The sequence below is a fragment of the Podarcis gaigeae genome (assembly GCF_964106915.1).
Source record: "Podarcis gaigeae genome assembly, chromosome: 11".
Lineage (NCBI taxonomy): Eukaryota > Metazoa > Chordata > Lepidosauria > Squamata > Lacertidae > Podarcis > Podarcis gaigeae.
In genome coordinates, this window is record NC_139687.1 from 36,992,767 (window position 1) to 37,018,060 (window position 25,294).

General features: G+C 42.3%; 1 protein-coding gene across 3 annotated transcripts in view; it reads right to left on the bottom strand.

Moving 5' to 3' along the window:
* The window catches only part of AP3B1 (adaptor related protein complex 3 subunit beta 1), a 149,861-nt gene that overhangs the window by 121,294 nt on the left and 3,273 nt on the right, over positions 1 to 25,294 (bottom strand). The window contains exon 1 of one of the 3 annotated variants that reach the window (XM_083703426.1): positions 11,366 to 12,612. The exons of 1 other annotated variant lie outside the window; for it this stretch is intronic. In XM_083703426.1, the coding sequence (XP_083559552.1) occupies positions 11,366 to 11,505 (140 nt within the window). In that variant the 5' untranslated portion in view covers positions 11,506 to 12,612. Of the gene's footprint in view, positions 1 to 10,952; positions 11,056 to 11,365; positions 12,613 to 25,294 lie in introns of those variants that run through there. One more of the 3 variants, XM_083703428.1, reaches the window with a different exon arrangement.

The window sequence follows — 25,294 nt, forward strand, 5'->3', positions numbered from 1 at the left end:
ACTCAGAGACGCTATGAACTATGCCGTGCAGGGTCACCCAAGATGGACAGGTCATAGTGGAGAGTTTTGACCAAACATGATCCACCTGGACCAGGAACTGGCAAGCCACTTCAGTATCCCTGCCAAGAAAACTCTATGGACAAAGTCAACATGCATATAAAAGTTATGACACTGGAAGATGAACCCCTCAGGTTGGAAGGCATCCAACATGCTACTGAGGAAGAGCGGAGGACAAGTACAATGAGATTCAGAGCTGATGAAGCGGCTGGGCCAAAGCCGAAAGGTTGCTCAGTTGCGGATACGCCTGGAAGCGAAAGGAAAGTCCAATGCTATAAAGAAAAATATTGCATAGGAACCTGGAATGTAAGAGCCATGAACCTTGGTAAGTTGGATCTGGTCAAAAATGAGATGGCAAGAATAAATATTGACATCCTGGGCATCAGTGAACTAAAATGGACGGGAATGGGCGAATTCAGTTTGGATGACCATCATATCTACTACTGTGGGCAAGAATCCCGTAAAAAAATTGGAGTGGCTCTCATAGTCAACAAAAAAGTGGGATGCAATCTCAAAAATGATAGAATGATCTCAGTACGAGTCCAAGGCAGACCTTTTAACATCACAGTAATCCACGTTTATGCACCAACTACCGGTACTGAATAAACAAACTGACCAATTCTATGAAGACTTACAACACCTTCTAGAAATGACACCAAAGACGGATGTTATTCTCATTATAGGGGATTGGAATGCTAAAGTAGGGAGTCAAGAGATAAAGCTGAGACTCCAATACTTTGGCCACCTCATGAGAAGAGAAGACTCCATGGAAAAGACCCTGATGTTGGGAAAGATTGAGGGCACAAGGAGAAGGGGACAACAGAGGACAAGATGGTTGGACAGTGTTCTCGAAGCTACGAACATGAGTTTGACCAAACTGCAGGAGGCAGTGGAAGACAGGAATGCCTGGCGTGCTCTGGTCCATGGGGTCACAAAGAGTCGGACTAAACAACAACCACCTCTTGGTAAAAATAAAAGATTTCTTTAGATGCAATGCTTGAGAAAGAATGAAAAGCCAGTCAAAAAATGCTGTCATAGAATGAGGAATCCTCTGAAATAGCATATTGGTGTGAGGCAATGCAAGGGAAAGAAGGGGGTGAGATTCCTATTCCCACCCCGATGTTTGCTGAATCAAAGTCATTTCTATTCATGGAAGGGCATGTCTGAATCTATCCCATTTTACTTAACTGCAGAATCTGATTATCCTCTGCGGGGAGGGAACATAGCAAACAAAAAGTAGAGAAGACATACGAAGATAAAACAGTATTTTGTTGATTAAGATAGAAAAACTAAAAGTAGTAACTTGCAAACCAGGTCCATCAACTCAAGTTATACCTTTTTTATAAAGAAAATGTATTTTTATGGATTCGCTTCTTGTACGGGGGGGTGGGGAGGACCAACATACTATAACTTACAATTACAGGTGAGAGATTAGTATCCCAGATATTCTTCATCACTAAGAGGAAAAGTTATTATAATCTATTATAAACTATTATTGGCAATCACTCAACCAATTAACAGGTTGACAGCTAATCATAGGTATCCAACAACACTTGCATATAACAGCATGCAAAGTATTTTTGTGTTATGTTTACTCTGGAAATCTGTGCTTGAAGAGGAAAACACAGTTCCAAAACATGCAAATATTTTTTACACAAATAATTGGTCGAAGAAACAGAAATCATTGTTTCTAGAGAATAATAAAGGTGCTAGAACTCAAAGCAGATCTGTTTAACTACCAGATTTAGGCCTGCACAATAGAACATCATCCTATCCTCCTTTCCCCCACCCCCAAGATCTGCTCTGGAGGCTCCACCCTGCCCACTCCTTCTAGTGTTTTAAGAAGGGGGTCAGCTTCTTCCAACAGCCCCTTTTCAAAGGGTTTTATGAGAGCCCACCTCTTTCCCATCTAAGCCCTCATAGGCTCAAACAGAAGGGGGTATCTTAAAGGAAATAGGGTTGTCTTAAAGTTTTCACAAGTCTCTCCATGGTCCTCTTTTAAATCTTCAATATCAGGAGTTTAAAATAGGAGGGGACATCATGTGACAGACGGGAGGCATTCCCACAATGCCAGCACAGCCAAAAAGGTTCACTACTCCTCCTCCTCTAAAAAAACACTTAAGTACTACAGTATCCAAGACTTGTTGGATAAGTAACTGTTACTGCCTTCAACAGCTCTTCTGCTATCCCATCCAGAAGAGGAGCTTCCATCCCTTGCTGGTTAGTTGCTTGTCCCCTCTCCCCTCAACAGCAAATGAGTGCTGCTAATACAAGGGTACATGGGGGGAGGAGGCCAGGTGGACACTTGAAACCCACCACTATGTTTTGAGGCCCCATCTTTTGATTGGCGGGCCGGCAGTGACGTAGAATGGGAGGTTTAGCTTAGCGGTAGTGCCCCTTTGAGAGAAGGGGCAATGGTGACAGGAGGCAGAGCAGAACTGCTGGGCTATGCGGAGGCTGTGACACAGCACAGGCCCAGCGGAGACATGGTGTGTGGCCAGCTGATGGGTGGGTGGGACTTGGCAACACCTCTCTTCCCAGAGCTCCTTGGTGACTGCTGAGCAGGGGGCGGCTGCCTGCCAGGAATTGCAGGGGGTCAGGTTAGTTGACGCTCAGGGACCCCCTTCTAATTCTGCAGATCCCTCTCTTCAGTTAACCACTGACCTAAAGGACCGTGATGTTCCTGTATCGTAAGCAACATAACTTGCAGGTTTGCGCCACAGATTTTTCTAAGATAAACAGGTGGTATAAACCTATACACACTGGACTCCATGAGTGACATCCAGTGATACCCACCCACTTGTGCCATGGATGTCAGCTTGCAATGGGTCTTCTGGTTTATATTCTGCCCCTCTAGCACCCTGCGCTTCCCTAAAATATGCTCTGGAGGGTCCCCATATCCCCTGAAGTAGATTTTGTGTGTGGAAGAAGAAAGGAAGGGAAAACCTCACTGAATGAGCAGGTGCCTATTCACATGATGTTGGAATGTCAGTGCATACACATTGACCTATGCACTGCTGGGGTTGGTCCTTAGAGTCCCTTTCAACTCTACAGTTCTGTGATTCTATTATCTAATCCAGGTTTCCTCAAACTTGGCCCTCCAGATGTTTTTGGCCTACAACTCCCATGATCCCTAGCTAGCAGGACCAGTGGTCAGGGATGATGGGAATTGTACTCTCAAAACATCTGGAGGGCCGAGGTTGAGGAAGCCTGATCTAATCCATGGACATGGAGGCACAATGTGGACAATCCTAGTTCCTCAATACATTAGGATTGTCCAGTTAGAACCTCATCTGAGACACACCTTAATACTACCCACACATCAGATCACAGACATTTTCTATCATTTTGTACTATTTGCTAATATTGTGCCACAGTTTGAGACTCAGATTGGACCACACAGATTTATTAGCTCAAAAATTCATTAAGGACTTACTTTATAGGATATTCCATCCAAACCATTCATCCTTTCTGGCTTGTGTGCCTAATGAAACTGGCATACTACTATAGTAGGAGGCACAGTGCCATACTAACAGATGGCCCTGATGGTAAACATGCCAGTGAACCAGTATATGCATCACATATAAATATTGGGGCTAGACTACTCTAAAATAAATCCAATCATTTATTTCTAATACATTTCCATAACTTTTAAATAAGATATGTATGCCCAGTGTGCACTAAACTAAATGATTCTATATATAAATCCTGTATTACAACAGAAGTAAGTTATTCAGTCTCTTTCAGCATTAAACTCAGGAATCAGTATTGTACTGAAACACCATCTTCAATCCATTCTCAGCAAAGGAGCCATTTGCAAAACTCAAAGGCAGTTTGCTACCCTGCTGCATTTGCTAGTACACATGTACTCTGAAAAGGAAAAAGGCTCCAATAAATTACAATCACATTTTGTTTGGCAGGAATCTAGTCTAAAGATGCAAATTCATGAAGTTGAACACTATTCTTCTAAATTTTGCCATCTGTTGAAATGTTCACATATTCTACCTACCAGTATGCACTTTCCATATAATATGCCTCCAAATTTTGACATTTGGTTAAAGATTTAATTTTTACTGTTGCTGTTAAGATGCAGTTTCCAAAGGTAAGGAACAGAAAGGCTTTTATAAAATTCACACATTTGAATATGACAGAACACGTTTAATTTGGAATCAGAGTAGTAACTGCTGGCAAGAATAAACACTCTTGTATGAGAAACATTCCAAAATATCTGTAAAATCAGAAAATTATTCCACCTTAAATCATCTGAACATTAAAATATTTTGTACGTCTCTTCCTAAAGATATTCCAATCAAATAAACTTTACATTAAGGATCAGTATGAGCTATTGACATCTGGATCTTTTATAAAGCTTGTGGTTCTTGGTTTAAATGGCCAGATTACATCTTGATTAAGGGAACTTCTATCAATACTATTCAGACATTAAAACGAATTTTCAATTCTATCAAGAGATCTGAACCATTGCTTTCTCATCATATCACTCTACCCTCAGGTGAACAAGCCTTGCTATTCATTTCTGTGTTCCTGACATGGTTGGTCTAGTTCTAGCAATCAAAGTATTTGTTAGAAGTACTGCATACTGAATAGTTTGATGACGTTCTTCAACTCTGGTTCAAGTTCTAGAAACGCTCTTGCTTTTCAATGCAATCCAATCATTACACACTTATCTTCAAGGATGTAGGGCAGCAATTGACAACCTTTTAGGCCTGTGGACATATTTATAATTTTGAATGTATACCATGGCATCACCTTCTCTGGATGCTTCTTCTGTCCCCCCAGACAGAAAGTGCACACACTACTTTGCTTTTCCCAAAGGGTATGGGTAAAAGTCAGATTCAGCAGAATTAAAACAGTTCCTCTTGACACAGAGTTCCCCCAAAACAGCATCACTGATAGACAGCACAGAAAAGAAAACAACCACCCTACAGATTTGGTGCTTGGATGGAATCTTGGCTCCAATGATTTTTGCACAGGATGGCAACTAAACCACAACAAATTACCCAACATATATATATGAACACAGAGGTGACCAATAATTTGATGACATTTTTAGGGGATCCCATGTAAAAATTATGAGTATCTATAACTTGGAACTGTATTTCTGCACCATGGTCTGTGAATTCACATGATCTGTGAATTTTATGTTTCGGTCATTGAAGCATAAACAGATATGAACCATAATTTGATGATGTGTGGGGAGGGAACCCATGAAAAAGCATGCAATTTAATGATAATTCATTTTACTGGATCTCAGTTTGCATGTCTATGTGCACATGTGGCCCTTCTGTCACTCCGTTCTCTCTGTCTCTGTCAACTCCTAAGGCACCCCACTTTCTCCCCCCCCCCCGTAGGGCTGGGCAATATCTGGTTTTCACCATTGTAATATATCACAAGCTAAACATTGAGATATACCAATATATCACAATGTCTGAAATAAGGATGGAGCTATGTAGAGGCATTGGCTGGCTTCGTGGATATTTCCGCATTGTGGTTTTTGCTGGCACCTGCTCTTGTGATTCGCTGCCCCCTGCAGGAGGCAGGGGAGAGCTGAGCCAGCCATTATAGGGGCTGCAGGAATTGAGAGAAACATGGGCTTGCTTCAGTTTTCCAACATTGTGATTTCTGCATATTGTGTGTGCGCACGCATATCATGATACACTTGAATTTGTTTTACTCTGGATTGTTTTATTTGATGTTTTAATGTGTTGTAAACTGCTCTGAGAGATTTTGTTTAAAATATAAAGCGGTATAGAAACGAAATGGATCATAATTTTAAAAGTCATTGGGGTGGGGAATGGCACAGAGCCGTACTGTTGCGGCAAACATAACCTAGATTTAAGGTGCCATTTGGGAATTAGCTTATACATCTGAGTTTCACATGAGTAGAATACGTCCTTTTATTTAAAATGCATCTCTGGGTTATTTGCGGGTCTGCCTGGTGTTTTACATGAGTAGAATGTGTGCTTTTATTTAAAATGCATCTCTGGGTTATTTGCGGGGCATAGGAATTCGTTCATCCCCCCCAAAAAAAATATAGTCCGGCCCCCCACAAGGTCTGAGGGACAGTGGACTGGCCCACTGATGAAAATGTTTTCTGACCCCTGCCTTAGGCCCTCTCCCTCAAAAGCCAGGTGTAGAGTTGTAGCCAATCTGAGCTGGGTGATGGACCTCACCCTACAACAGCAGATCCTTCCTGTTGAGTAGGAACTCATGAATTTGCCATGAGTTCTGCGAACAAGGCTCTCCTTGGTCAGAAGGGAGCTACTACAATAATCTCCCCTGGAGCGGATCTGACTCACGTGAGAAATCTCTGGATTAGGACCATGGGAGTAAAGGTATATAAAAGCCCCACCCAGCCACGTCAGGGTATCCATGCCCATTGCTCCTTGGGTCCTGAACCAGGAGAACACCGCCTTTCCATTTTCTGGACTAGCAACAATGTCTACTCTTGGAAGGCCAAAGCAATCCGCTATTTGCTAGAACATCTATGGATGAAGGATCCACTCTGTCTGCAGGTGGCTGACCCAGTCTGCTCAAGTGTTGGGGGCACCCGCTACGTGCTCTGCTGATAGGGATTCTAGATACTGTTCCACCCAGGAGAGGAGGCTGGTTGCCTCTTGCATGAGAGCCTGTGACTTGCTTTCACCTTCTTTACATATATATGCCTTGGTGGCAATGCTGTTGGAAAGGATCAGCCTGTGCTTGCCCTCCACCACCCTCTCAGAGTGGAAGAGGGCCAGTCTGAGTGCTCCGAGTTCCAACCAACTTATGAGTTATTTGGCTTCCTCCTTGGATCAGGTTTCTTGGACATACTGATCTTCTGTGTGGGGTCCACACACCAAGAGGGTCGCATCTGTCATTATCTGCACCTATGGCTGCGCCCTGAAGGAGTGTCCCCTTTCTAAAGCCAGGGAAATCCACCACCTGAGGACCCTAATGGGCCTGTAGGAAGTGGGAGAACATGGGGACTGCAGGTTGGCCCCAGAGCCTGACCTAGCCAGGTGAGTCACTCTGGGGTAAATGGCAGCATCCTGGGGGGGGGGAGGGAGGCATGAGCAGTTGCCCACCCTTCCTTTCATGCTTACCAACACTTCTGGGAGCACTGCAGCTTCTAGGACAGGCCATTGCAGGACCCCCATTACCTCTGTGGTCAAAGGACTCACTGTTGGGAACAGGGAGATCCCAGGTCCCCTTGCATGGGTGGTCTGGTTTCTCAGCCAATGAGTCCTCAGAGAGCTCCCCAATACAGTGGTGCCTCGCCTCGCAAGACGAAATTAATTCGTTCCGCAAGTCTTTTCGTCTTGCGAGTTTTTCGTCTTGCGAAGCACGGTTTCCCATAGGAATGCATTGAAAATCAATCAATGCGTTCCTATGGAAACCGCCTTCAGACCAGGTTTGGGGACAGTCTGTCCCCCGACCTCTTCTGAAGGCCGACGGGGGGGCGAAAGTCTTTGCTTCCCCCCCCTTCCCGGGGGTGATTTTAAAATGCTGGCGGGCGGCAGCGAAGCCTTCGCTGCCGCCCGCCAGCATTTTAAAAACCCCGGGACAGCGGAGGACTTCTCCGCTGTCCGGGGCGATCTTAAAATGCTGGCGGGCGGCAGCGCTGCCGCCCGCCAGCATTTTAAAATCCCCCGGGAAGGCAGGCAGGGGGGACAAAGACTTTTGCCCCCCACCCGCCTTCAGAAGAGGTCCAGAGGGCTCTCCAAGCTGCGGATAGCAGCCTGCTGCCCCGCGCGAGGGGCGCTCTGCTTAAGAGCGCCCCTCGCGTGGGGCAGCAGGCTGCTATCCGCAGCCTAGGCGGGAACTCTTCTGAAGGCTGGGGGGAGAAGGGCTTTTCTTCCCACTGCCAGCCTTCAGAACAGCCTTCTGAATGTTGGCGGTGGGGAGGAAAACCTTCCTCCCACCGCAAGTCTTCAAGACAGGTCCGGGAACAGAGGGGAAGGTGCGCAGCGCTTTTCTTCCCACTGCCAGCCTTCAGAACAGCCTTCTGAATGTTGGCGGTGGGGAGGAAAAACCCTCCTCCGACCGCAAGCCCCGGGAACAGAGGAGAAGCCCTTCGCGCCTTGTCCTCTGTTCCCGGACCTCCCACCGCAAGCCTTAGGACAGGTCCAGGAACAGAGGAGAAGGCGCGCTGCGCTTCCCCGCTGTCCCCGGAGATTTCCCTATGGGCTTTCGTCTTGCGAAGCAAGCCCATAGGGAAATTCGTCTTGCGAAGCCGCTAAAAAATCGGAAAACCCTTTCGTCTTGCGGGTTTTTCATTTAGCGAGGCATTCGTCTTGCGGGGCACCACTGTAGTAGTCAAATAACTGAAACTGAGCTATCAGCAATCTAAAATTAAGTTACAATAAGCGTTTCATTTTAAATTCTGTTTCACAATACAATCTAAAATTGCCTTGAAAGATCATAATGACTAAGGTGTGCTTTTAAAAAAAAATTCTTCTCTATAAACTCCAAAGTTTCAGAAGCAAATATTTCACTTGCAACAGTGCCTCTTTGAAAATGCCAAATTGCAATGATACATTTTATTGGATATAAAGAAAGGAAACAACTAGATTACGAACAACAAGCAACACAATTACGTTTTAACCACACTTCCCAATTTACAGAATGTAATGAAATCTTATTTGGTAATTAAATGCCAACTTAAACAAGATTGCCAATACAGATTACATAACAAATGAATTGTGAGACTCCATGTGCCTCCTGCTGTAAAAGCTCTTCAAGACCTTAGATTTACCTGCAAGATCTGCCAACTCAAAATGGCATTTTTGAGAACTTTCAACCTATACAATATTCCAATTCCATGTTCTTCGGTAATCAAGTTTATTAACGGCTCATCTCATCTCAATTTATCATATAAACCATAGGGCCACATTAGATATTCTTCTTACAAAGTATTACGGCCAAACTAAATATAAAATTAACACAACTTGTTTGGAATGCCATGATTTTTTTAAGAAAATAAACAGCAGCTTTGGGGTAGTGGGGGAGAAAAATCAAGACCAAAACCAAGGCAGGGTTGTTTTTTAAAGCACTTCAATAAATTTGAACATGAACACACATACACAAAGCTGCTTTCATTGGATGGCAGATTCTTTCTTGATGCAAATAGTAGCTGGGAGGAGAGATTTTTATCAGAACTATAGTGTGGAAGGAATAGGCTGGAAAACCCTCCCTCTTTGCTGCAATCCCAATTCTGACTTGCTTCTCCCATATCTGCTATATAAAGTTAAAAGAGGACACAATGCTGTTTAACAAAGTGTGTCTAGCCCCAGGCCTACACTTCTGGATGGTTGGCAGCAAGCTATCAAATTATGTTTTCAGAATTACATTAACTTACCGTACATTTATTAATTTTAATCTTTTTACTGGTGTTAGGTATTTTACTAAACTGGACTTTTTAGCATTATGGTTGGTTCTGTTAGTGAATATTTTAGTGTTATTTTTTGTGTTTCTACTTCTGTATATTTAGGGAGTGTTAGGATTCTCTAATAAAGAAACAAACACCCAATTTGTGTTATTAGCAAATAAAATGTAAACCACAATACCTGTTCCCTAGTTAAAGTTAAGACACTGGTGCTGACACTACAAGATGAGAATCTCTTTGTCGTAAAAGTAATTTCTCACTTTTATGGATACATGATTCAAAGTAGCTTGCCATGCCACAGAAGACTGAAAATAGGCAGTACTATGTCTGAGAGGTAAAATAAATAATGGCACACAAACAGCATACTGTAGGTAGGAGACTAGTTAGAAGTGAAAGCAGATTAGGGTTTATGTTTCCACTTCTGTGAAAGCAAGGTTCTGTGAACATGACACATTACTACATAAGACTTATTCCCAAGGCACATGTTCAGGTCTGTATGTGTAAAGCAGCAAAGGAAGGAACCCTATCAAAAGAGAAAGCTAACAAAATTACTCAATTACATGATTTAAATTAAGTATAAATAATTCTGTTCTATTATACATCTAGGTTTATAAATGGTTTGAACTTCAACTTTAAAAAGTATTTTCTTCTGTTTTGTTTAAATAAATTAACAGCACTGACTAGCAACCTTATTGAACTCAAAACCTTTCTAACTTACAATGTTTCAAGAGTATAGACTAATCACTCACTTGTACACACACATGCACACGAAGTAGTATTATCAAGCTATAACCAGCAAAATTAGATATTCTACATGTGGCACTTGTTTTTACTGGGAAATGTATTGTGTTAAGTTACAAATAGCAGAATTTATGATTTATTAATATTGTCTTCTAAATAAAGGGTTCCCAGTACAATTTATTTCAATTTTAACATTTGTTAAAACAATGGACACTTGAAGACCATTAAGAGGCTATCCAAGATCTCGTGGGAACAGAGCACCACATAATCAAATTTAAAAGGGGAGGAAGCATATTGTCACCTCTGCCCCATCAACAAATATGAAATGTTACCAATATTGGCAAGCTGAAACGGCAATATAAAGAGTCCATGGGCCAGTATGAGCGGTAATATGAAATAATACCCCCTTCATCAAGCATGAATCAAAGGTTTATCCAGTCTCTCCACTGTGGCCAATCCAACTTAACTGAAGAATCAAAAATAACCTTGTGATCCAATCCCACCCTCAACATAACTTCCGCCAGTGTCTCCCTGATTTCAAAGCTATCAGTGTCTCCAGGAGAACAAGAGTTTGAATGTTTACACAGAAGGAAATCGCTACCAACTTCGCTGTGACTTACTCCCTCGTGCTTTCAGGATTGCAGCATAAAGTGCATAAAACTGAAAGGAGGGGTCCCTGAGGCGTTTCTCATGCTGCTCTCAAGGGGCACTTCTCCTTACAGTCATTTATTACTTCCCTTGCATTGATATGCTGTATACAACTTTTTACCACGTTAGTAGGAAGAATTCGGACTGCTCCCTTACTCCACAATTCAAGGCATAAAAAGAAAATCCGAAGCAGCCGTGTTGATCTGCAAGGAAAAAACAACTGAGCTCTGAAAGCAACCGCAAGGCAGTAACTTTATTAGGGACCAACTCCCAACGTCACACAAAGTCGCAGAGCAACTCATAACGGCACAACCCCCGCTTTGCAGTAAGTTTCACAAAGAACAGTATTCAGGACCCCGAAGTTGTTAATAGGATTTGGGGTGGGGAAGCGAGGGGAAGAGAGACCCACGGGCGGCTGAGCGCCTGGTCTCTTCGAAGGAAGCAGCGCCTGCACTTACTTCCCTGAGGAGAGGAAGCCCAGCCCCCGGCCGCCCCAGCCGCGCCTCACCCCGCCTCCGGCCGTTCCTTACTTACTTCTTGGTGTCGCTGCTGAAGAGCCCGAAGGCCGTCGAGGCAGAGGAGGAGGAGGCGGCGGCGGTGGGTGTCGCTTCCTGGCCCACCTCGGGCTGAGTGTCCCCGGCCTGCTCGTTGTAGCCGACATTGTTGGTCGACATGCCCGCGCGCCGTTACTACTACTACTACCACAACTACTCCCCCCGCCTCCGGTTCCCTCGCGATCCGTCTCTTCCCCGGAAGCTGAAGGAAGAGCGGCTGCCGGAGGATAGTCACGTGGTCGCCGAGAGGGGCGGGGAAGAGCGGCCTAGGGGAACTTTCTCCGGCCTGCCTCCAGGCGCCGCCGTTGCCACGGCAACGAGGCCCTTCACGCCCGAAATCTTCCGGCCCGCAGTCACGAGAAAAACCTCCTGCTCGCGACTTCCCGAAGGCGCGCCTTACCCCCCCCCCCACGCAAGTCACGAGGACACGGAGAAGCCGTTGAGCGATGCCACGTCACCCGCTAAGCGGTTGGTCTCGTGCGCGTACTTGGCGCCACGTATGCGAAGCTAAGCTTTCCTTACGGCCGGGGCCGGACCCCCCTCGAGGCACCTCAGGCGGCAGAATCCTATTGCTTCTCCTCACTTCTCTAGTGATGTGGGGGCTGGAGAAGTGAGGAGAAGCGGAAGCAGCAGCAGTTTCTGGTGGGAGGGTCCCCCTACCATGGGAGAAGCGGCTTCTGGCGAGATTTCACCAAAACCTGGAAGTCAGCGAAGCAGGGCAAAAGGTGCCCCCGGTGGGGCTGGAGAAGTTATCTGCTACTGCCAGAGATGTGAGGAGAAGCGGCGTCGTACAGCAGCAGGCCCACCAGTGTGCCTCATGATATGATTCAGGAGTGACCAAATTGAGAGGACTAAAGGTCCCTGTTCCTTTCCTAGGTGATCTAGCTGCACAGACACACAAGAGAGAAAGCAACTAGAGGGTTGTTGAGAAGGCCAATATATTTTAAATGGACAAAGGAGGTTGGACAGCTTTCCAAAAATTGTACCATGTTATTCCATACTAAAAACCATACTAAAAAAACCAAAAACCCTAAGCACTGCTATACTCGGGAACATAAGCATCAGCAGAACAGTCACTGTTTCCTGTACCTGGACAAGCTGGGAGGGGAGAAGAAATCAATGTTCAGAAAAACCCAAAATTACATATACAGTGGTACCTCTGGTTATGTACTTAATTCGTTCCAGAGGTCCGTTCTTAACCTGAAACTGTTCTTAAACTCAAGCACCACTTTAGCTAATGGGGCCTCCTGCTGCTGCGTCGCCAGAGCACGATTTCTGTTCTCATCCTGAAGCAAAGTTCTTAACCCGAGGTAATATTTCTGCATTAGCGGAATCTGTAATCTGAAGCATCTGTAACCCGAGGTACCACTGTAAATGGTGGGCACAATTCAAACATCTGCAAACACCATCAAACACATACCTACCAGGCATAGGAGACACATTGATCAGCAAGGGAAACACCTTGAAGGAGGTTTTCCCAGGGTGAGGCTCATCCATTGCACCAGGCAAAAATATTTCTCTATAACAAGGCCTTTGGCTGATTAAACAATAGGCTTTTTAATGTATTTGAGGGGGGTATTGGTTTGTTCGTTTTGTTATGTATTTTGTGTTCTCATTTTGTATCTTTATGTTGTGAACTGCTCTGTGATCTTTGGATGAAGGGCTGTATACGGTTTAAATAAATAGATAAATACTGTGAAACTTCTGTTCACCAATTTTCATTTATCAATTTCTGTTGTTTTACTGTTGTTTTATTAAGCTTTTTTGTGGGGGTTTTCTTGCAAACCATCCTGCAATAATTTATTTCCTGAATGCTCAGGTTGTTGCCTTATTATGTAGGTACCAGCATACTTTTTAGTGTTAACTTTTACAGTATTGTCACTGCATATTTGTTTGGTGCCCTCTTGTGGTTCAGATTGTGAATTACAAAGTTAACCTTAGTTGTAATTTTATTACAGTATGTAAAGGAAGTGGCAGCCTGATCTTATTCATGTTCACTTGTAAGTAAGCCCCACTAAGTTAATTTGAAGCGTGTGTGTGTGTCTCACACAAACTTGCAATTGCTATCCATATATTTTTTGTTTCATTAATTATGCAACAGAAAAGGGTCACTTCCGGTCAGTATCCAGTATGCAGTATTGCTTCTGAAATATAATTGACCTTCACACTGGCATTGCAGGTTCCATTTCCCCTAAATTTAATATTTATTATTCCCGGTTAGCAAGAAATAAAACTTTGTTAGTGGAACATTTGCACTCCAATTGCACCGGATTACTAGGTTAGAGCTTTAAAATTTCTTATCAGTTGTTCAGTGGTTCTCAGCTAATTAACCACAGAAGCCCCTTGGGACACTCTATTAAGAGAGTGGAATCCAGGAGTATTTGCAAACTATAAACCTTCTTCCCTCCCAGAACAGGTTGTCTGCCTAATTCTAGGATATGGGAATCACCCACACACATCCATCTTATCAGGACTCAGCTGCTGGGGGGCAGGGCGGTTGCACCCATGCAGCCCATCACAGTTCCCAGGCATGGGTCCAACACCTTCATAGCCTTTCCTGATTCAAATGAAATAGACAGCTAGAGCTGCATTATTAATGTGCTGGTGACACAGTGCTCCAGATCCTTAGATGACTGCTTCCAATGGTTTCATACAAATAAATGTTAAATAGCATAGGACTCCACAGCCCAAAAACTATGAGCCAAGTAACAGTGCCCTAATGCTACTTTTTGGCACTGATCCTTCAGGTAGGAACAGAGCTCTGAAAAACAGTATCTCAGCTTCAACCTTCCTGAGTCATTCCTGAAGAGTACTGTATTGGGCAGCTTCCAACACCACCCTTTCAGCCATCTTGCCCAGGAAGTGAAGATTTAGAGTCTGAGCAGATCCAGAGAGGGCCACTTCAGGAGTCACCACATCCTGCCTCTTTCAGGGTAGTGGGCGTAAGTCCCACATGTAGTGCTGTGTTGACCATTCCCTGGTCCTATTCAGTCAATCACCTCCTGGAGTTTATCAGCCATGATGGACAGAAATAGAGAGCATGCTGCTACCCTGACTTCTACAAGTGTCCTGCAGGCTGCAACTAGTTGGTGCTTGAAGGCCCTCCAATGGACCTGCACTAATTGTGACATAAAGTTTGGCACAGAGCCAAGTGATTTCACCCTTTGCAAATCTCTTAACAGCAGGCTTTTGAGTCGTCCCTATCAGCTAATTTACCATACTAAAAAGCTCTGCTGGACAATTCACTAAAAACACAATCGAAACAGAGAAGTATGCGCTCTTTTTGCCACTGCCACTGTCACATGCATTGTGGTTGTACTTGTGTTTCATCAAATTCATATTGGGACTTATCCCACCTGTGCTCCAATCATCAGCCAGCCCACTTCATTGTTGCTCAGGGAGCATATACCAAAAGGTAGCTTTCTGATTATAATGTTACCATGCCTCTGTGAAATAAAAGCTTACTGAGCTATCAATGCATATCTGAAGTGGAAAAATATCAAAAGGTTGGTTAATAGAACAGTTATGGTGTTAAAACATGATATGAAATATATATCTTAAGAGCACTAGCTGTTCACATGTACAGATTCTATGCATTTGTTTCTGATAAAGCATCAGAAATGTATTATGGTATTCATAGGAATCATGCCTGTAGAGATGGAGAGTAGGACACATTTTTTCTATTTCATTATTGTAGAAAGGGCCATCTATTGATCAGTTATTTACTCTTGCTAGATACTGAAAACACTTTCTAATAAATCCTAATTAAATCTTTTTCTTAATTAAATCTTAATTTTCTAATTAAATCTTTATCGACCTGTCTCCTGGTTGCAAATAGTGGCTTCTTGTACCTTGGTATAAATGGAAAGCATTTCACTCGCAGCCTGATCCTGTGCTGAGTTAGGTGCCTTGGTTTCCATGGGTATGAGGTGCTAAGTCTGCCCAAGATGGGGCTGTCAGTCTGTTGCCATGTCTAGCACTCTGAGCCCTCAAGGAAATGGCAATGCACAAAAGGGACATGGGTCAAGAGTTTGACAGCAGCATAGATTCATAATTGGCTTTACTTGTTTATTATGCAGTGCAATTATAATCTGAGCTGTCTCTTGTGGAATTCTTACTGAGAGGGAAATTATGTAGAAGATTTTGCAGCATTAATAAAGAGTAGCATGATTCATTTGTTTAAGATCAGACAATTAAAAAGGCAACAATAGAAATGTCAACAGAACAACAAAATGTGTAATCTTGTATGGGTGTTTGCCTTGGAAACAGACAAAGGCTTTATTGGCATGCTTGAATCCATAATATCTAGATATTTCCCCTTGACCTAGTTCACATAATCCAAATCAAAAGTGTCATGATATATTTACAATAGAGAGGGAAGCTTAGCTCTGCCTGAGCCAGGTTTAGACAATACATGTTGGCTTCAGAATAAAAGGTAATATGTTAACCTCTATTGCTAAACTATCACTGTGTTCCTTCTTCCTTCTGAGCTGCGAAAACTTCAGTTTGCTCTGCAAAAAAGAACACTGGGGACATATACTATACTGTTTGTATAGTAATCTAATTAGAAATGTATTGTTTTCAACAAACAGGAATGTGTGTAAGCATCTTGGAGCAAATTCAGCAACCAGTTCCCTAGAGTCAAAGCAGCATTCAAGACAACAATTTTATTTTTCCGCAAGCCTGTGGCTACAATCCTGTGCCCACCTACTTGGAAATTTCTAAGTAAACATTCATTAGATTGGGGTGTCTCTGAACAATCTATGAGTCAAAGTGTACCAGCTGAAGGGACACAGATTTTTTTAAACAAAAGTTCCACTACAGCAGCAGAACATAAGATCTTCTGGTATATCCATCATGGCAGCAGTATAACACCTCAGATACACTGATGAAACACTCTGCTGGCAGACTTGTCAGTGGAATGATTAAGATGTGGTGGGGTCACAGACAACCGACAAACGTGTTTACATCATATCGTATACCCTTTCAATTCATGACCACATGCTCCGCTTATATGATATTGCAGATATTAATATTGCGCAGCCTGAAGTGACTGGATGCATAAAAACTGACTCCTTTTGGGGGGGGGGAATTGTCTAGACCCATTTGTTTGATTCAAAACTTTACTTGCAGAACTTTCTTCAAAACAGAACAAAAACATCAAAGATACATCCAAAAAAAATCATAAAACATATGGTTATCCAAGCACAACATCTTTTTAGAAATAAAATAACTTATCAAAACTTATAAACACAGTTCTCCCCCTCACAGGCTCCATTAGCCTGAACTCCAGCTCCTAAGGTTGCTGAGCTCCTGGAGAGGCATCATACTCCCACAGAGCCTCAGCCACAACCCTTCCAAGACAGAGAAAATTGCAATTCACTACCTCTTGTGTTATCTAAGGTTAAATACAAATGTGTTAGCTAGCATAGAACAACAATAACAATTATCAACCCATCAAGGAGCTCAAAGCCCTATCCTTGACTTCAATATAGCTCCATGGAAAATCACCATGTTAAAGCCTTCAGTAATATACATTCAGGCATTCTCCGTTTCAGTGTCAATTAAACAATTACACTTAACATATATTTATCATAAACACCTAGGTGGTCCCTATTGGAAAAAGGATGCTAGACTAGAAGCATCCTCCTAATTCAACCAGATTATTTATTTCATTCACAAACAAGGGAGAATTCTGTTTGGTGAACTTAAAGTAATGAGAGGCAGAAAATGGCACAAGGTACATCACATTTCAGATGTGTTGCAGGGCAGGAAAAAGTAAGATTAGTTTTCTAACTAAAACATGAATGCTAAGGGTAACTACAAACTGTCTGCTGTGTGATGGCCAATCAAACTACCTGCATGGTAAACTGGCTGCTTGTTACCATTCCTCAGATGTGTCAGTGTGACACCATTTCACCTCCTAGCTGAAAACTGCATACAACCAGCTCCCTCAGATCAGTTGCCCTATTGTGAGTCTACAAGCAGCCTCTTGGCTCTCTGTGGTAACCCAGTAATGAAGAGGAAAAAAGGTGCAGAAAGGATACAGTCCAGAAACCAATAACATTTTGCAGAGAGTGAAACACTTAACTTATTTGCCCTAGTGTAAAATCTTTTCTAATATTTGATCATTCATAAATGGTTTCTGGATGGAATGTAACAAATTGTCTGAAAATCAGATCTGTAAGCATTTGCTACACTCAAGTGCGCTTGTATATGAACGAGGTGAAAAGGCCAATAAATTATTTTCTTGGCAGATCAAGGATGAGGAATTTGAGAGATCTATTTTGGAAACAACACTAGATACACAGATGGTAATTTCAGACTAGCAGAAAATTAATCAAGCTTTTTTGTCACAGAGTCCTCGTACAGTTTGCCTCAGTGCAGTGTCCATACAGGGCTCAGTTGTGGGAGCTTGAAGCTTTCAGACATGCAAGTTGGTGCTTTTGTAATGCAGTTTCTCTTCTCGACTTTGAAAGGAAATAGAAATTTATCTGTTCTAAAGGTCAGAGAGCTCTTTCAAAGCTTTTGCTTTCATAGGTGATGCGAGGGAAAAACTGACTAGCACAAAACCACATAGTAAGAAAAGTATTTTATGTAAACCGTAAGTATTTTTAAACTACAAAAAATAGGAAACATATTAATGCAGAGATTGACCCTCAAACTTGAGTGTCTTATTTCACCAGTCACAAAGAGCATCAAACTTTTAGATTTTTTCACAAGGATTCCTAATGCAAATGCACACAAGCACGCACACACACTGGAAAAGATTAGCCATCTTAAATGTGCAATGGTGAGAATGCTGCCATCTACGCCAGGCATCCCCAACCTTCGGCCCTCCAGATGTTTTGGACTACAATTCCCATCATCCCTGGCCACTGGTCCTGTTAGCTAGGGATCATGGGAGTTGTAGGCCAAAACACCTGGAAGGCCGCAGGTTGGGGATGCCTGATCTAGGCTGTCAAGGTCAAAGTGTCATCTAGACCAGTGTTTCCCAACCTTGGGCCTCCAGCTGTTTTTGGCCTACAACTCCCATCATCCCTAGCTAGCAAGACCAGTGGTCAGGGATGATGGGAATTGTAGTTCAAAAACAGCTGGAGCCCCAAGGTTGGGAAACACTGATCTAGACTGTCAAGGATGGGGGGGGGGGGGGGAGAGAGAGAGAGAAACAAGAGAAAATGGGAAAAGATTAAGTGCTCTTTCACACATGAAGCCAATGTGAGGAGGCATAGCTCAATGACAGAGCGTCTGCTTTGCATGCAGAAGATCTCCCGTTCAATCTCCAGGTAGGTCTGAAAATGTCCCCTATCTGAAATCCATTAGAGCCACCACTACCAATCAGGGTGGACAAATACTGAGCTGAATGGACCAGTGATCTGACTTCCTGTGTTTCAATATTCCAAACTTAACCAAATGTGAGACTGCAGTCATATATCAGCTTCGTAGGACAATATCATTGGTGTGTTTTTCACAAAAGCAAACTCCTCTTTTCTGACTAATGTTAACTAAAAATCCACTTTATCATTCTTGGATTGCAGGTGTGTTTACTTTGATGACATGCAGTAGCAGTATGGTGAAACTAACGTATCAGACAAAATCTTAGCTTGAAATTCTTTGCCACAATTGTGCTTTTGACTCTGTATTAATCTGAACTGATCAGGTTTACTAAATGTCTTTCCCAAAGGGAAGACTTCAGAGTAACAAAAACACATTCTAAAGATTTAGTAACAAAGATACAACAGCAGGCTGAAGTCAAATGGCAGGATGATTAATAATAATAATAATAATAATAATAATAATAATAATAATAATAATTTATTTATTTATACCCTGCCCATCTGGCTGGGCCTCCCCAGCTTCCAAAATAATATTAAAACACTATAATACATCAAACATTAAAAGCTTCCCGAAACAGGGCTGCCTTTAGATGTCTTCTAAAAGCCTGGTAGTTGTTGTTCTCTTTGACATCTGGTAGGAGGGTGTTCCACAGGGCAGGTGCCACTACCGAGAAGGCCCTCTGCCTGGTTCCCTGTAACTTGGCTTCTCGCAGTGGGGGAATTGCCAGAACGCCCTCGGTGCTGGACCTCAGTGTCCGGGTAGAACGATGGGGGTGGAGACTCTCCTTCAGATATACTGGACCAAGGCCATTTCCACTGAACCCAGGTGAAGCTATGCACTACTCCAATTAACCCAAACAAACAGGTTTAAAACCCCTGTGGATTTCAGGAGCACTGCTACTCGGTTAACAGAGTGGCTGGAAGTCACCAGAACAGCTACTTCCCACGGTTCCTGATTTAGTGCTGTAGTTTGCAATCAGGGTCATGGGATACAGTTTGGGGAACAGTATTATTATATTTAGAGTTTCAATTTCTTATTTCACGATGTAATAGTTTACTATATATTTAACAAACAGTACATACTGTTTTATTGTAAATAGAAAGAAGTAAACCAGAAGTTCTGGTTTACAAAAATAAACATTAAAATTTTCGGTTAAAAACAGGAACAAAAAAAATCAAAATAGAATTACAAGCAAGTTTAAGATAAAAACAGATGTTGACTTCCATGTGCTGGGAAAGGCTTGCCTGAATTTTTCTTTCTGTAATTCCAACTGTGAGCACCAGAGGTAGATGTTTTCACAGAAAACATTAAAATTAACTTCACTTAATAATCACTGCTTACTGCCACTATTAACATTTCCCAGTTTATACTTTATGAACAGGAATATAGTCTGGCATTCACCTCTAAGACTGAAATCTCAGTCTTACTGTATTACTGTATTCACTAAACCAGGAATAGACAAGTGTAACATAAGATTGTATTATTAAGTCCTTAACTTAGAAACATAGAATTGTATTGTTGGAAGAGACCAATCTCCTGCAATGCTCGAAGTTTTTGCCCAACATGAGGTTTGAACCCATGATCCTGAGATTAAGAGTCTCATGCTCTAATAACTGAGCTATTCCAACAATTAGTGCTATTAGTGATACATGACCACCATAGTCATCCCCTATAAAGACCAAAAAACTAACTCTAACAGGAATGCAATCCCCAACACATAACTGCACACATGGTTATTTTTATTGAGCTTTTCTGCTACACACAAAAAAATGAAGAGAGTGAGGCCAGATGAATCTGCATAAATGTAGTTGTTGGCTGCTAGATGAGACTGGTGAGAGTTGTAACCTATAATACATGGAAGCGCTTTTACCAATAAATAGTTTATCCTAATGTTCAATAGACATCTAGCCTCCTGTACATTGAGCTCATTAGATCTGGGCCCTCATTACAACAGCCACTCGTTGAAGAACTCAGGTTGCAGTTTCTATCCACAGCTTCAATGTTCAAATCAGCACACTATATAGGCAAAATGCAGTTCTGTGGCACAGCATACCTGCACATGGCTGCACAAGCAAAGACATAGACCTAGCAATGACATGGCCCCTGAAACACTGTTCCAAGGGAAAGGGGTGGGCACAACAAAGTGCAGCAACTGGTTCTGCTTCTTAGACTGGGCATACAACCATCTGCTCACGCCTGCACTGGTGTCTCCATGACAGGCAATGGACGAAGTGTTATTGCCTCATCAAAAGCTGATGGAACAGGCGGGGCAACAATCTCCTCTGGAGAGGTGGGACTGCACTTGGTTTCTGACAACTCCAGAGGTGGAGTTGTGGTGCGATAGGTGAGCCAGAACCAGCTGCTGGCAGCTACAGTGGTGGAGCCTGTGCCTTGTACTGTGGGGATTGATGGGGAGATGGGACAAAGCGAGGGAAATTCCACATACACCCACCCACAGGATCTTCCCCAGGATCTCCTAACCCAGATAGAAACCTTCCCAGCCCACTGGATCCCTCCCCAGTGTCATCTGTCTTGACTCAGCATTGGACACTATTCCAGATCCAACAGGTATGGAGAAAAAGTTGCACTTGTTAACTGCTTCTATCAATGCAGCTTAGAGTGGCATTAGAGATTTTCCCCTACTAGCACTACACTGCTGACCCAGGTTCTGCTTGTGATCAACTGCAATCTAGATAGCTCTTTCACAGGTACTACTGCTAGGCCAGGAATTTCTCCATCCCATGCCTGTGCGTTTTTGTCTTTTGCCTAAATAGAGAGTTTTGCCGTTGTTCCTGTGGAATTTCATTTTGTTAGTTTCATCACAGTTTTCCATTCCATCAAGCTTGATGAGGACTTCGAGGAGTTTTGCAACCAGCTATGAATCCTCATGACAGTATTATAATCGAGCCAGCATTTAGCCAGTTTGCTAATCAAAATATCATGGGGAACTTTGTCAAATGTTCTGCTGAAATCAAGATAAATTACATCCACAGCAGAGAGAGCACTATTCTATGACACTAGTCTATGAATGTTTACTTGAAAGGAAGTCATCTGTCTCTTCCACATATTTTGCCACTTCATAGCCTTGCAATCTGCCTAATATAACCTATTATTTATTGGCCTTATCATCTGCTCAATATAAAATAGCTGAAATCTTCTCCTAGATCAGATAAACTAAATAGTTCAGTTTGCGTCATGTGGCGTATCATGAAACATTCTTACAGCTATTTTCTGCATTTTATTTTTCCTTACTAGCTTTTATTGTACTCAAATAAAAGAAGTGGAAAATGTAGTAGAGTCAGCCAGTAAAACTTATGCTTCTGTTCAAAACAAGCACATGGTTGGAAGAGTTTAATTTCACCAGAGACATTTTATAATATTTATGCAGTTCTTTGTTTGCTGCATTTCATGTGCAAAAACAAATACCTAAGTAGCTTTTACTAACAGGAAAAGAGAGCAAATGAGGACACACATAAATGACACATTTCACCAGGTTTAATGGGGTGAGCAATCCTAACAACAAGGTTATTTTGTTCTGACCCTCCATTTCCCATTTGGGATGTCGATGTAATTTGGTCCACTCATATAAGGCAGTCACATGGGTTCCACTTCACTGGAATACCTGAGTGTTGTCACACACAATAAAGTACCTTCTTAGAACTTAGATCAAGGGTAGGCAACCTAAGGCCCGTGGGCCGGATGCGGCCCAGTTGCCTTCTCAATCCGGCCTGCAGACGGTTCGGGAATCAGCGTGTTTTTACATGAGTAGAATGTGTCCTTTTATTTTAAATGCACCTCTGGTTTATTTGTGGGGCCTGCCTGGTGTTTTTACATGAGTAGAATGTGTGCTTTTAATTAAAATGCATCTTTGGGTTATTTGTGGGGCATAGGAATTCATTCATTTTTTCTCTCTCCAAAATATAGTACGGCCCCCCCACAAGGTCTGAGAAAGGGCGGACTGGCCCATGGCTGAAAAAGGTTGCTGATCCCTGACTTTGATAAAAAAACCAACAAAGATAGCTAAAGAATTTGTTGCTTGAGGCAGTGATCTAGGAGAACACCTTCATTAAGCAGGAGTTACTGTGTGTTTTTCAGCTTCTCTCCTGGTTCAGAGTCTGTGGTAAATCAGTATACCTGGGAGCTGTAAAACAGAAGCAGGTAAACAGTTGCCACATGATAGGAGATGAGGTCAGGCAATGAGACTTGGATGGTAAGGGGATGATGGGTTGAAGGGCTGGAATGTGGAGGTAAACAGGGACTACATCTTTGTCTCAACTTAGCCAGACCAAATATGACAAGCTAGTTGCCATAAAAATGGGGTTTGGGGCATATTGCACAAAAGCTAAAGTGTGGCTTTTGACTTAGGTTATGTACGTTGTAAAGAATGTTCCTTTTAAGTGAGCCAACTTAAGCATAATACTGTAAACAAAAGCTGCCCTTGGTGTTACAAATAAATTGTATTTTAATTTCCCCCGATCAAATTGGGAGTACTGTATGGAATACAGAATATTGTCTAATACCTCAACATACCAGGAAGAAATATGACTAAAAATGAGCATGTAATCTCATCAGTATCACAGCAGATGCAGATTTAACATGAGTATGGACATCAATTTCTGCTAAGCACTATCAGATTGATTTACCTGTAATTTCTAGTGCCATTAGGAAAAGGATTGTGGGTTTACCTTATTGAAAAGGTGTTATTTTTAGATACAGTGAAAAAAGGAGCACCGATCTTTTTGTTGTTGTTGTTGTTGTTTCGTCGTTTAGTCGTGTCTACAACCACAACAAAAAGATAGGTGCTCCTTTTTTCACCCATCTTTGTTTTATTACATTTACTATATGGAGATGGACCTGCATGATAGGAACAGTGGCACATGCTTTATTATCAAGCCTATTTAACTAAAGGGAAGGGGCAGATTTTGATCTGAAATTAAGGATGCAATAAACCCTAGGCACACTTATGTTGGAGCAAGCCTCACTGAACTTAACAGGGCTTACTTCTGAATAAAATGCATTGGATTGGCCCACATAGCTTTAATGATAGATTAATAATTGCCTAAATACCTCTTTAGCTTGATTGCTTTTTGATTAGGCTGCAATTAAAACTTGCAACCTAATCAAAAGGCAATCATGCTAACAAGAGGGGAACTTGGGACAGAGCCATCATGGAGAACTCTTGGATGCTTATGCATAAAGAGCATGCGCTTATGCATAAAGCCCCCATTGGGTGGGGTCCTCACTATGGAGGCCTGAGGCCCAAAGATCTGATTTACATATGGGCTGAGCTAGCTGAAGCGGAGGGCCTTATAATCTAGGGGGGCCTTGGCCTCTGGCAAAATAAAAAATTTAACAGGCAGATTTTACTATTTAGGCCCAATTGCTTAGTAATATTAAACATGTGGTGTATGATTCTATGACTGTATAACAGTTACACAAGTGCATACTCTACCGTTTAGTAAATTTCACAGAGGCTTTAAAACTTCTCAGAATCAAATGATAAAGCAATACAAGTGTTCTGATCACTGCCTTTTATATCACTGTGAATCACAATATTTAATTTTGACTTTTTGTGAAAAAAATAATGAGTAAGCGCTATGAAAGTGCTGCTAGTAAATGAAAGCAACAAAAAAGAACAGAAGGAAATACTCAAATGTTTAAAGCCAATCATGTCATATGGCTTTGTACACCAAGCAGAAACTGTCCTACATAATCCCTCATACAGAACATTCATGTTTACAAGCAGAAGAAAATCAAGCAGACTACACTGAGTAGTCTGAGCAGACTGAATAACAACCAGTTTATATACAGAACACAGCCTCCCAAGACCTTCAAGGAGAATTGTTGTTGGTAACTACCACTACAAGTACAGAAACAACAGTAGAAAGTGACAATGAAGTGATAGGACCTACGGCCCAAGAATTAACACAAGGTGCTGAAGGAACATAGCATGAGATGGTTGTACCAAAAGAAGCAGTTCAAGCTCTTTACTGTCTTAAAGTATTGGAAAATAAAGCAAATTATCTGAGTGAAAACCCTTACATTGCAGACACAAAGATACCAACGGTTCATGCTACTAGTGATTTTAGAGACAATGTCATAGGTTTATGGTCCACATTAAATAACAAGGCAATATCATTCTGGATTGAGAAAGGTCTATCGGAATGTCAGCACTGGGATGGACCTTTTACCACTTTGAAGCAAACATCTAAAAACCAAGTCTGGATCTGTTAAAAAAATTATTCTATTCCACCAAAGTAAATGGATAAACATACCCTCAAGAATGGCTAGTGTATTCTCCCACAAAAGGAAGTGTCTACTGTTTTGCGCACAAACCTTTCTCTAACCAACCTACCTCAACTACAGCTTTAGCTTCTACTGGATTTGATGACTGGCATCAGACTTATCTTGTTCAAACCCATGGAAACTCTAAAAATCATACAAACTCTCTGCTAACATACTTAACAAGAAAGTGTGCTCAAACACCCACATAAAAACTCAAAGAACAAACCAAAGCAGGGTTACTGGAGCTGCACGTACTTCAGCGAGTTATTGCAGTGATTTCCCTTTT